Here is a 13,816-nt window from a genome sequence, read left to right as displayed (position 1 = left end):
GATGGGGTTTCACCATGTTGCTTAGGCTGGTCTGAAACTCCTGGACTCAAGGGATCTGCCCACTTTGGTCTGCCAAAATGCTAGGATTACCCACATCCTAGCACCAACTTTATCACTTCTGATGGCATTAGGACACACAGGCCATTTATAAGAGCAGTGTTTGAGACCTCCTGTGTGTCACTTCAAAGCCTCTTGGCCTTCATACTAAAGTCACTGCTGTGGTAACCACTTTCAAGTAGGGCTAAACCTTGCCTCTTGCTCTGGGGACGGCTCACTTCCTGCCCCTGGGCTTCTCAACAGCTGCAGGAACTGCCTAGCACTGGGGTATGTACAACCCAGAAGAGGTGTAGGGCTATCCCATCCCCTCCTCACAGAAATTCAGAGGCACAGTGTGAGGCTAACTTCCATCTTGGATGCTAATCTACCATGTTGACTTCTGATAACCAGTTCCAGGAATGCCTCTGAGATTTCTACTTTTACCTATTAAAAGAACACACACTCACTGTAAATCCTGGCAAATTATAGGCTGTGTTGCAAACAGCATTCTTGCCTTTCCCTGAGGAGTTGACTTCAGTGTCTCACATGTTCCTTCTGAAGCATGTAAACCCTTTTCTCTATGGCATATAAGCCCTGGGTCGGGGGTAACTGCGGGGATCCACTGTCTCATCACTGCCTGAGACATGGCTTCTGTGCATAAGTCCCTATTAAATGTTTCTGACACAATGGATTTGTCGGCCTCTTTCTTTGGCATCTCAGCACCCTCAGTCTTTGGGGATAGGCTGCATAGACCTGCTCACTGTAGAACACATATTTCCTAAGACTTGTCATAAGTTCCCTCAAGATCTAGCACTAGTGCCTACGTTTTGGCTAACTCAATGAATACGTCGTTAATAGGCCTGTCTTGTTTCATTTTGCCACTGTTTCCTGGGATCACTTCCCAAATTTACATATGTAAGCTTTTGGCTCAGGCACTGCTTATAGGAGAACCAAGGATAAATCAAAGCAGTAAAGTAACACTGACAGACAAAAAGATGACTTCCAAGATAACTCTTTTGTTACTATATATTGTATGAATGTCTATATTTAAAAAATCTTTTTTCTGGCTGAAAACATTCTGGGTTAGATTAGACCAATTCCATCAACTATACAACTGACAATATATTCAGATTATTTTCTGAAAAAAAGCCATGAAGTTGGTTTATAGCTTTAATTAATTTTTTATCCAGCAATACAGCTATAACCTTTTAATATTCAGCTTTACTTTGAAAAGCTAAGCCACTTATATGAATAGGTCAGTGGCACCTTCACAAAAATCTTTTCTATTACCTTTAGTTCAAAGGCTTTATCTTTCCATTCTGAATTTTAAATGTAGCCGTCTAAACTGTCCCATCAGTTTTCTCTTGCCTTTTGAAAATTAGTTTTCTCACTTAAAGCTATTTTTGTTTTTTGCTTTTTCACTAGTGAAAATGTTACTTCCCCCGTGAAAGGACATTTCCTGTAACCTACCTGTGAATTTTGCTATATTTCTTTGTTGGTTTGGCTTTACAAATACGTAGCTGTCTTCTCACATGTTACCTGCTGTAAAACCATTTTACTCTTAATAGCTTTCAAGGTTACAGTAACATAAATTTCAGAGAAATCAAGTAAGTTGCCCAAGATCCAACATATATAATAAACATCAGAACTGGAACTTGAATTCTGTTCTTTCAGTTGTTTCCAACATGGACTAACACATTTTATCAAGAATGTTTTCAATATTCAAATAAGGACTCAAAAAAATAGGCTTACATAGTAACATTTATCCATCAACTTACCTATCGATGCTTAACAGAAAAGCAGCCCCCTTTTACCTGGCCCATATTAACATTAAAAAAAAAAAAATACACGTAGTAGACATATTCTTCAAAAGACAAAAGCCCAATAAAATGTCAAACCCTTCTCTACATAGTTGTAACAGGTTTTCATTTTATGGCTGTGCTCTTGCTCGTCAGTTTGTTAAAACAGGGGAATCAGCTAGTAGCTGTTCTAATGAACACCATAATTCAATTACTTATAAACTTTTTTCCCCCCAGGCGCAAATTCTTGTTTTAAAGCTGAAGTGATCCTCCTGGAAGTTATAGATGCCCAACATTTAAAACAATGTTGGAATTCTTCTAGGTATTTAACTCCAGTTAGCATAAAGCTTCTTTTTTTTTTTTTTGAATCTTCAGCTAAACTGGGAATCGTTAGTCAAGATTTCCTGTTACACTGGCTATAAAGCTTCTCAACAGATGGATTCCAGAAAAGGTCACAGAGCTGTGAAAAGAAAAGAATAATTTTCTTCCTTTCCTCAGAGATAACATCTGAATTCATCAACTTAAAAAAATTTGCAAATTCTTATGATTTCATGTATGAAAGCAGAACATCTTTTTTTTTTTTTTTTGAGACGGAGTCTTGCTCTGTGCCCCAGGCTGGAGTGCAGTGGCGCGATCTCCGCTCACTGCAAGCTCCGCCTCCCCGGGTTCACACCATTCTCCTGCCTCAGCCTCCCGAGTAGCTGGGACTACAGGCGCCCGCCACCTCGCCCAGCTAATTTTCTTGTATTTTTAGTAGAGACGGGGTTTCACCGCGTTAGCCAGGATGGTCTCGATCTCCTGACCTCATGATCCGCCCGTCTCGGCCTCCCAAAGTGCTGGGATTACAGGCTTGAGCCACCGCGCCCGGCCCAAAAGCAGAACATCTTTTAATGTGTTCTAGCTTTCTTCTCTTCCCCCAGCCCCGTCTTGTAGTATCCTAAAATCTGATGATCAATATCTGATCCATTTCCTTCATGATTCCAAAAATTTCACTATACCTTCTGTTTTGCTTTGTTTTCCAGAATAAGTCTTGATCTCTTTAGTTTGTTCTTTTTTGTAACAAATATTCAATTACCTTGTTAGACTTTTCAGGTTTTAAAAAAATTACCATCACTGTTACTGTATATATTATTTTTCTATCTGTCTTCCTACATCCATCCATCCCTCTGTCTGTCCATCAGTATGGAGATCAGCCAAAATGTTTCTCAGGTATGGATATACTAGGTTTTTTTTTTTTTTTTTGAGACGGAGTCTTGCTCTGTTGCACAAGCTGGAGTGCAATGCTGCGATCTTGGCTCACTGCAACCTCCGCCTCCCAAGCAGCTGGGATTACAGGCGTGTGCCACCACACCTGGCTAATTTTTTGTTTGTTTGTTTTAATTTTTCTAGAGATAGGTTTTCACCATGTTGACCAGGCTGGTTTTGGATTCCTGACCTCAGGTGATCCGCCCAAAAGTGCTAGGATTAACAGGTGTGAGCCACAGCGCCTGGCCTTCAAATGCCTCTAGTTTTAAGTGACACTTTAAGAGATACTGACAGTATTACAGGTTTTCAGTATATAAAGTTATAAAAACAATTCAACAAGTGGATAAAGAAAATGTGGTATGTATGTACCATGTAATACTACTCAGCCATAAAATGGAACAAAATAATGGCATTTGAAGCAACCTGGATGGAGGTGGAGACCATTATTCTAAGTGAAGTAACTCAGGAATGAAAAACCAAATGCTGTATGTTCTCACTGATAAGCGGGAGCTGAGCTATGAGGACACAAAGGCATAAGAATGATATAATGGACTTTGGGGATTCATGGGGAAAAGTGGGAGGGGCGAGCGATAAAAGACTACACACACGGTACACTGTGCACTACACCGCTTAGGTGATGGGTGTGCTAAAATCTCATAATCACTAAAGAACTTTTCCATGCAACCAAAAACCTGTTCCCCAAAAACTATTGAAATAAAAAAATTTTAAAACCTACAACATTCTCATGTTACTTCATAAAATACAAAAAACAAAACAACTCTTACCTTACAGGAAACAACTGAGGAAAACATCCTTGAGTTTTCGTGTTAACAAATTTCTGGATCTGAAGCACTTGTTTTAAAAGATGTCCCTTGGAAGATTTGTCAATTTTTGTTAATACAATCTATAAGAAAACAAATTTTTATGCATTAGAAATAAAGTGGTTCTTAATAATTTTACACATTTTAGCTATAATTTTTCATTCACAACTAGGTGACCCGTGCAAATTTATCTCTCTGTACCTATTTCCTCATCTATAAAACAAAAAGAATGACCCATAAAGGAGTAGCTACGAAGATTAAATGAGCAAATGTGTGAAACACATAAAGTATACACTGTGTGTCTGCTGCTTAATAGTGCTTTAACCACATAGGGCGATAATATCTTGGAAAGATCAATGAGAAGGGTCCTGGAGTTACATTTGCAATTGTTCATATGATCACAATATATCTGACAGCTTAAGATATATAAATGAATATTGGGTTTATCTATATAAAATTGTCAATTTGTAATCATGTTTTGACCTATGCTCTAAAGAAAAAATCAGAAATCAGGCTATTTGTAGGTTGTATCTACTAGTTATATTCCAAGTAAGTCCAGAATTCTACTTGTCCAAAGACAAGTATCGTAGTGCAGAAAAGGTCAAAGTATGGATGATTACAAAAATCAATTAAAAATAAAACCTTAATCCACCAAGTATTCCTGGTGAGCTGCTGTAAAATTAAATTTCCTGGCAAATCATTTTTGCTTTTTAGTCATAAAAGATGCTAATGGCAGGAGTGAGATGTCATGATACATATACTGGTTTGTGTCCACGGTGCCTTTCTCATAACTCCCATAGCCCTTGTTACAATCTTTTGTTTTAATGTTGGATATGTTAGGCATCAGGAAATAAAATCTCTCTGACCTCCTGCCTTCCATTCACCTGCTCCAAGACAAGATTTGTAATCTTCCCTCACCTTTCTCATTGTGGGTGATATGACCCTCACCAGAGAGGGTCCCACCCCATGCCCTGGGGGAAGGGATGCTGATGTCATGAAGCTTCCATAAAAGCCCAGAAGACTGGGTTTGGAGAGCTTTCAAATAGCTGAACACAGGGACATTCCCAGAGGGTGGCATGCCCAAGGAGGACATGGAGGTTCTGAAGTGCATCTTCATTGTATCCTTTGTAATATACTTTATAATACCATCAGAAAACATGTTTCCCTGAGTTCTGTGAGCCACTCCAGCAATTAATCAAACCCAAAGAACGGACAGTGGGAACCCCAACTTGAAGCCAGTCTAGATATCCTAGAGGCCCAAAATTGTGGCTAGTGTCTGAAGCCAGGTGGGAGGAGTAGTCTTGGGGACTGAATCCTCAGTCTGTAGGATCTGATGTTATCTCCAGATAGACAGTATCAGAATCAAATTTTCAGATACCGAGCTGGTGTCCACTGCTTGTTGGTGAAGGAAAAACCCCTACATATTTAACCACAGAAATCTTCTGTGTTAATTGTTGTGGTATGAGAGCAGAGGAAAAACATGGTTCCAGTGTTTTTCCCATAGTAAGAAGCAGAAAGTGTGTGGTTTCTAATGACCTGTGAATCCCTCCAAAAATGGGAGTCTTTTCTCATAAAGGCAAATATACTGATATTTAAAAGGAGATACAGATATAATTTCTCTATTCCAATTCCTTTTCCAACGAAGAAAGAAATATTTCCTTTCAATTAAAATTGAGGAAAATATATGATTTCATAAACTAGTATCTGTGATACCAAATAAGGAATACTATTATTTAGTTTGGCAATATTTAGGCATTTTTACTAGGTAGACTATCAATCCTTTGACTCCTAATAAATTGTCTCTAATGCTTCATAGGACTTTTGCAAACCCCAAGAATTCCAAGACCCCAAGAATAAAACAAAAGTGGCTGACTAGTTACTTGGTGTGATTTGTACTAAACTCCACTTCTACATATTAGTGGCTTTCTGACATCTTTTTGAAACCAAATTATAGTTATTGTGTTCTTCACTTTTCTTTGGAAAGAAACTTTAAGAGTGCTATTTTATCTGGAAGTCTCACAAAGCAAAATTAATGTGAATACCAATCTACAATTCTGTATTCTATTCTATGTCAAAAGACAAAGAATACTTGAAAGAAATACCCAGAAGAAATTTTGTTTGCTTTAAAAATATAAAAATCCTACTAGTGTGTGCTGGAGGCTGCTATGTTCCTGGAACAATTTTAAAATTTTAAATTAGTTAAGCAACTTTTAAAGTGGCAGTTTTATTCACATTCCTATCAGTACTGTCTGTCAAGCTGCTGTTAAAGAGCTAACTTTTTCTGAAAAAATGTTTATGTTGCTATAAAAAGAAAAAGTGAAAAGTACATAAGAACATTAAATGAACAGCTGAAAGAAACCTTTAATTTTTAAAACATACAGCTGAGCGACAGAAAAAAGTGCCACAGAACTTATTTTAATTAATATTAACGGATGATTAATTGAAAAGATTATTCAAAAGGCACTCTCCTTTATCTTTTGAGGAGGCAACACAAGCTCAATTGTTAAAAGGTGCATGTACACACAGATGCACATAGAACTGATTATTTCTAATTGCAACCATGATTGAAAGGAAGTACTTACCACATAAGGTAATGCAAATTCTTCACACATTTCTATGGCAATATTGTCTGTTTTTTGAATTCCAACAACACTATCCACTAATAAAAATGTTCTCTTCAAGCTATAAGCATGTAGAAAAGAAGATTAATGGCAATATAAAATATACCCATTCATTTATCCCCTCTTCCTTACTATACTAAGAAATTCTCCTTGGAGTAAATCTCAATCCAAAATTTAAAAATTTCTTCAGGCAAAAGGAATTCTCAATTTGCCAGAAGTTTATCCTGCAGTCCAGTAGGTCTCAGTGCTATTTACTTTCAATAACTAAATTCACTAAATATTAACTTAATTCAATAAGGATATATTGGACATAAGACATTCTGCCTAGGACTTGATATATAATGAGTGACTTCCCTCCTCTAAAAGCTTAAACTCGAGGAGAAAGAGACACAAATCAAATTAACCATAAATTACAGATTATAAATTATAGAAACCATAATTTATAAAAATCAAATTAACCATTAGTTAGAAAACTTTGTTTTTTTAGAACCTCATTCTGTTGCCCAGTCTGGAATGCAGTGGCACGATCTTGGGCCACTAACCTCCGCCTCCTGGGTTCGAGTGATTCTCCTGCCTCAGTCTCCTGAGTAGTTGGGATTACAGGCATGCACCACCATGCCTGGCTAATTTTTTGTTGTTGTATTTTTAGTAGAGTCGAGGTTTCACCATGTTGCCAGGCTGGTCTCAAACTCCTGACCTCAAGTGATCCACTGGCCTTGGCCTCCCAAAGTGCTGGGATTACAGGCATGAGCTGCCGTGCCTGGCCTGTATAGAATTTTTTTTTCTTTTTTTTGAGACGGAGTCTCGCTCTGTTGCCCAGGCGGAAGCACAGTGGCACGATCTCGGCTCATTGCAAGCTCTGCCTCCCAGGTTCATGCCATTCTCCTGCCTCAGCCTCCCGAGTAGCTGGGACTATAGGCACCGCCACCATGCCCAGCTAATTTTTTGTATTTTTAGTAGAGACGGGGTTTCACCATGTTAGCCAAGATGGTCTCGATCTCCGGACCTCATGATCTGCCCACCTTGGCCTTTATTACCCTAACACTAATAGATAACAGAAACCAGACAAATTATATTTTGCATTTTCTTATGTAAATATATGATTTTACCCTCTATGTAAAGCTACAACAAATAAGATACTTATAAACATTTTTTTACATTTCAAAAGATTAACATCAATTTTCTATATATAGTGCAATTTTTGAAACAGAACTATTACTTGACTACATAAGGAGACAAAAAAGAGAGATTATTTGCAGCAGATCTGATGTCTGAAGTATTTCAAGATGATCAGAATTTACTGATTTTAACCAACAATTTTCATTTTCAAAATTAGCCAGGTAAGAGGTTTGGTTTAAAAAAAAATTAATGGGCCGGGCACAGTGGCTCACGCCTGTAATCCCACACTCTGGGAAGCCGAGGTGGGTGGATCACTTGAGGCCAGGAGTTTGAGACCAGCCTGGCCAACATGGTGAAACTCCATCTCTACTAAAAATACAAAAATGAGCTAAGCATGGTGATGCACACCTGTAGTCCCAGCTACTTGGGAGGCTGAGGCAGGAGAATCACTTGAACCCGGGAGATGGAGGTTGCAGTGACTCTAGATCGTGCCACTGCACTCCAGCCTGGGTCACAGAATGAGACTGTCTCAAAAAAAAAAAAAAAAAAAAAAATTAACTATGCTGAGTACTCTTTAGTCTCAATTAAAATTTGAGAAAACACTTAAATTTAATATTAAGGGTAAACTAAACCACAGACAGAAAACAAGCAAGCAGTATATACCTTGGTCCTAGATATTGTATTGTGGAATATTATGAGAATAAAATGGACCTTATAAAATAAGTCATTTGATAAAACTGAAGTGTTAATCATGTGTATAATACTCTACTGATGAAAACATGCTTTGGGGTTAAATGTATAACTATTATAAGAAAATATTTTCCTTACTTTCTTCGTTCTTTTAGATAGGTCTCTACCATGTCAACAAAATCTTCAGGTGCTCTATAGCCATAACCTGGCATGTCCACCACTGTAAAATGTTTTCCAACTTTGAAAAAATTCATTTTCTTTGTGTGTCCCTGATAAAGTAAATAGGAAAAAAAAGCTGTCTTAAGATATGTCCTCCATCTACTTAATGATTCAAAATGTTTTCCAGTTAATCAACAAATATTTATTAAAAGTCAAGTACATATAACCTTAACTATGCTGATGATGAACAGGAAGAGAAGACAGAAGGGGAATGGCTGGAGATAAGTTTAGATCATACTACTTTTTGCTTCATTTTAAAAAAAGAATCTGTATGACTTAAGAAGAACTTTAGATTCCATATTAGAAACATATGGGCAAAATATTTTGGAGTCTTTCCTATTGGATTAACTCTTAGTGACAAATTCACCCTGTTCTAAATTGTGACTGCATCAGTCAACATTCTCTGATGAACAATATATCTCCACTTTAAAGAGAAACTAATTATGGCAAGGATGGGTTAAAATGCTTACCATCAGTCATACACATTTTCATAAAACCTAGATCCAAAGTCTGATCGTTTCCTATACCTAGACTATTGCTTCCCTAAAATCAAGATGTTTTGCATATTTTATTAGGTGGATTTTAGTGCTTTCATTAAACAATTTTTTACTGTATAGACAATATAATTACAAAATGTTTGTGCAACTAAAATTGATGCACAGATGATGAAAACTGGTTTATTCGTAGTTTTATGTCCATAGGACATATATTAATCAGAAAAGATAAGATTATGATAGGCAATTTTATTTTATTTTTTTGAGACAGAGTTTCGATCTTGTTGCCCAGGCTGGAGTGCAATGGCGCAATCTCAGCTCACTGCAACCTCCACCTCCCAGGTTCAAGTGATTCTCCTGCCTCAGCCTCCCGAGTAGCTGGAATTACAGGAATGCACCACCACGCCCGGCTAATTTTATATTTTTAGTGGAAACGGTTTCTCCATGTTGGTCAGGCTGGTCTCGAGCTCCCAACCTCAGGTCATCCGACCGCCTCGGGCTCCCAAAGTGCTGGGATTACAGGTGTGAGCCACTGCGCCCAGCATGATAGGCAATTTTAAAAGTTAAGTCAATTGTTTGGATCTTAGAACAAATATTATCAAAGGAAAGATTTTTATAAATGATTTTAAGTTCCCAGTCAGTTTACTTGTCTATAGGAAAATGATTTTAGAATTACAGATTGGGAATGTCAAGAATACATTTCCTCCATTGTACTCTCACAAAAGGAAGGAGATCACTCTACTTAGAAGTGATCACTTAGCTGATTTATTTGGTAAGGCAGGGCAGGAGTAAGGATGGCAGAGTTAAGGAATGGAAAGAATAATTAGCAATGGAGCCAGAGAATCATTTTATGAAGTGGGGAGCAAGAAAAGACCTAGTGAAGTTTCATGGAAGGGTTCCAACTCAATGAAAGGGGTGTGTGTGCACTCGCGCACGCACATACACAGGGATAGTGAACATTAGGGTTGGTGGAAAGGCCAGATAAGGTGAGAGAAAGTGGGGGTGATTTTGAAGAAAGGGTATCTTAGATACTGGTAGAGACTGCGTCATTGAGAAGAAAGCAGAGGGAATTAGAAAGTGATAGAAAGCTATTACAGCAGACTGGTTAGGAAAACAAGCACGTAAGAATATGCTGAATGTGTTTGTGTAACTAATTCATGTACCTTATACCTTAAAAAAGATTCTAGGAGGAAAAAAGCGAGAAAAATCTAAAAGCCATTTCCCCTGTAATCAGTGTAGAACCTGATGATCACTGTTACAGAAGGAAATATAGAATGACAATAACACACTTTATTTGGCAACTCTTTGCAAAATTTGGATAAAGAAAGATTTTCTGAAGATATTGTCTAAACTACTAAAATAAATCCAGCTACACTTCCTTTTCTTCAGAGAAATACATAGGCATTAGGATGTCTTACTTTATTACTTTTTTGAAAGAAATCACTTCTCTAGGAACTTAACAATTATGATTTCTTATACCTTCCAGCAATTATTATTCATGTTAGTTAATCCAAGAGATAGTCCAAACATATTTAAAAACTTCAACATACTGGTTTTTTGGAGACTCTGACTTCAACCTCAGGGGCCAGTGAAAATAAAGCCTTGATTAGGGATGATTTTCCAACATTGCTTCTGCCTATAAAACACACCTTATACAAGAAAAAAGAAGATAAGTACTAGCTGTATATGATATTCTGCATTAGATGCAAAAAACTTCAAATTCTAACATAGCTAATATTTATTGAATGAATTCAATGTGCTAGACACCATTTTAAGCATTCAGCATATATATATATATATATTTTACAGCATCCTAGGAAGTAGGTGATATTATCCCCTTTTTACGGATGAGAGAACACAATAACCCCAAATTATACAGCTACAACGTGAAGGAGATGGGATTTGAACTCAGGACATGTATATCTACAATCTGTGCTTTTAGTTTCACTACGCTACTCAAGAACATATGCAACTGTTATTACGTATTTCATATTTACAAAGCTTTTTAGGGTAAAAACTAAATGTAGTTCAACAGAACTAGATGAAAAGTACAACTACATGTTTGGAAGCACATTTTCTCAGGCACCCCCATGGTATACTGTAACACCACTGCAATTTAAAAACGTACTCTTTTCCCTTGATCTCTCTTGTTCCCATTAAGCTTTTCTCCTCTATAGTGTGGAAAACAACAGAATATTCTCGATATCAACCATTAATACACATGGCTCTGCTTTTGAACATGGTATTGAGGGAGTGGGGTACAATGCCAATCAGTTGTTCTCAATGACGGCCGTACTGCCCCTTGAGGGACATGTTGGAGATTTTAAGGGCATTTTTGGTTATCAAGACAATAGGGGACATTTACTGGGCAGGGGCCAGGGAACCTATCCTGGAAAATTCTGGTCACTCCTTCAAAATTAATTGATCGGAGTCCTGCAAAAATTTTAAATGCTGTGCCAGAGCAAATCTAATGCTATTATGTAGATTAAACTGAATTTTAAAAACGAATTACAAAAAAGTCCAGTAATTTAGAAGCTTAAATAAAAAAGCAAGGGCTGTCTCAAAATCATTAAATAATTGAGGTACTCCTTGAATCCTGACTATAGTTCTACATATATTTACACAAAATATCTGACTATAGTTCTACATATATTTAGATGAAGTATCTCTGGGTGATGGTGCACTTAATGTAAATACATATGGAGAGTTGAGATGCCTTTTAGCAGACTTAGAAGAGAATATCATTAAATTGCAGGACGTGCAAAAATGCTCACTCATGAAATTTCACTAATAAACGTTGTTATAAAAAACTTTCCACATTATTGCCATCTAGAGATAATTATTATTTTTGCAAATGATAGGAAATTTAGATTAGGCGAAAGTTACTTATTGATAAGGACTATCTCATTTGTGAAACAATTACTCGTTTCCTATTCTTCACTGTCTAAATTCTGTCTAATTTGTCTGGCATGTTTTCCCTACTTAAGTTAAATAGGAGAAAAAAGGACAGAGTTAATTTTTTGAATGCTTAGTTTGGGTTTGAAAACCTTTTAAAGCACTTTGAAGTCTTCTATATTCATTCTCAAAATAATTTAAACTGTATACAGGCAGTCTCTGGCTTACAGCGGGTCAACTTAACGATTTTTGACTTTACGATAGGTTTATGGGGTATTGACTGCATTTTCTACTTACGATGGGTTTATCGGGTATCCCCACGTACATGGAGCATCGGCATATATCTATTTAGTTAAAATAATACATGCGCTCACACAAAGCTAGAAAATACAACAGCAAAATCTCCCGCGAGCCCGACAGCCGGCACAGCTGTTAGCGCTGTGACGCCGGCGCGCAGGTGAACCGTGAGAATCGCCTCTCACCTCAGGCCGGGGGAGGTCCGGGGCGTGGTCTATACGAACGGCAGAGCTGACGTAGTCGATGCGGTTCCCTTCAGTGGCCGTGAAGACGTTGTCCGCCCTCGCGATGTCCTCCGGGCTGGGGTCAAAGATACGCAGGTGGAGGTCTTGCCTCCTGTCTGGGGCGAGGAACCTCTCGACTTCCTGCAGCGGGTACAGCAGCTTCCTCAGCTGCTGCTTCGGCAGCCGCAGCACCTCAGGAAAGGCTTGGGACGTGCTGTTAGAGCGGCTCAGTAGCTCCAGCACCGCAGGCACTGCAAACAGCCTTTCCGCTCCCAGCCGCAGCCCGGGAGCCGCCATTCTCTCTTCCCAGAAGGCGGGCGGACTTTACTCCTGTGGCCTGGGTTGCGCGTGCGTGAGCGCCAGCTGCCGCCGCGACGCCTGCTGGGAGTTGTAGTCTCCTCTGGGCTCTTTCGTACCCGTCTAAGCTTTTTGCGTTCAGTGAGCGGGAGGAGGGTGGAGGCAGGGGGTGACCTGCGGGGAACAGCTCACTGGGTTTCTTTAACACTTTGGGCTTAACGATTATGTCTTACTGGAAGGATGTTTAACGGTTTCCAGAGGTTAAAGACTTACCTGGCCATGTGGCCCTTGAGTCTCAAGCGAAGGACTAACAGTGTGAAGCTCTGATACGTTCCAGGAACGCTTGATTTTCACAGTTTTTGGTTATCTTATTAACCGTTGACGTTTGTCATAAATCCACATCACTAGGATAAACACTTTTGCAAAAAAAAGAAAAGAGCTGATGAGAAATGTGATTGTAAAAGCACCTCGTTTTCGTGGAAGGGACTGTTTGTATTTCCGCCTTCGCTATAGCTGCAGGAAATGTCATTAAACTTTAGAGATTTCTTACAAAAACAATTTTGATAGATGTTAGAGAATTGTTTCCTGGACCTTTCATAATATCATCTTATTTCAAAAGTTTCTCCCTAAAGCCGATCAGTGCTGAAATGGGAGATTCAGGTATCATAATGATGAAATGAACAACTGAAAAATATTCGTATATTAAATAAACTAGTTTTTCTAAAACCTCAGCAGCAAATAGCAGAGAAAGGGTAACTCATGGTTTCTTGAGCTATTCCCCAGGTAGTTCAATAACTAAACAGGACAATTCTTGAATAAATACGATACAAAAGTTAATGAACAGAAGCAACGACTTTGAAGGCATCCAATACGGCAGCCTGATGTGCTGCTGGCTGGCTAATTTTTTATTGATCTTTGCGTTAGAGTTTGGGGTACTTTTCTGTTCGCTGTTCTCGCTCCTGCATATATAAAAGTGTATATAACACTCTGTTATATACATCAGAAATTTGGGATTCTTATTACTGTGTATGTAATATACTTTGAAAGTGCTTTTATACA

The 13,816-nt window shown here is 38.3% G+C and overlaps 1 protein-coding gene across 1 annotated transcript; it reads right to left on the bottom strand.

The window, feature by feature from the left end:
* Nucleotides 1–1,685: 1,685 nt before the first annotated feature.
* Nucleotides 1,686–12,833, bottom strand: GTPBP8 (GTP binding protein 8 (putative)). The gene is made up of 6 exons (XM_003893930.5): nt 12,422–12,833; nt 10,595–10,693; nt 8,470–8,600; nt 6,484–6,583; nt 3,866–3,984; nt 1,686–2,295 (listed from the first exon to the last, which is right to left on the bottom strand). The coding sequence occupies exons 1-6, from the start codon at nt 12,755–12,757 to the stop codon at nt 2,226–2,228; spliced, it is 855 nt and encodes a 284-aa protein (XP_003893979.1). The 5' UTR covers nt 12,758–12,833; the 3' UTR covers nt 1,686–2,225.
* Nucleotides 12,834–13,816: the final 983 nt, after the last annotated feature.

Source organism: Papio anubis, chromosome 2 (genome assembly GCF_008728515.1).
Source record: "Papio anubis isolate 15944 chromosome 2, Panubis1.0, whole genome shotgun sequence".
NCBI lineage: Eukaryota > Metazoa > Chordata > Mammalia > Primates > Cercopithecidae > Papio > Papio anubis.
This window is presented reverse-complemented; position numbering and strand designations above follow the sequence as displayed.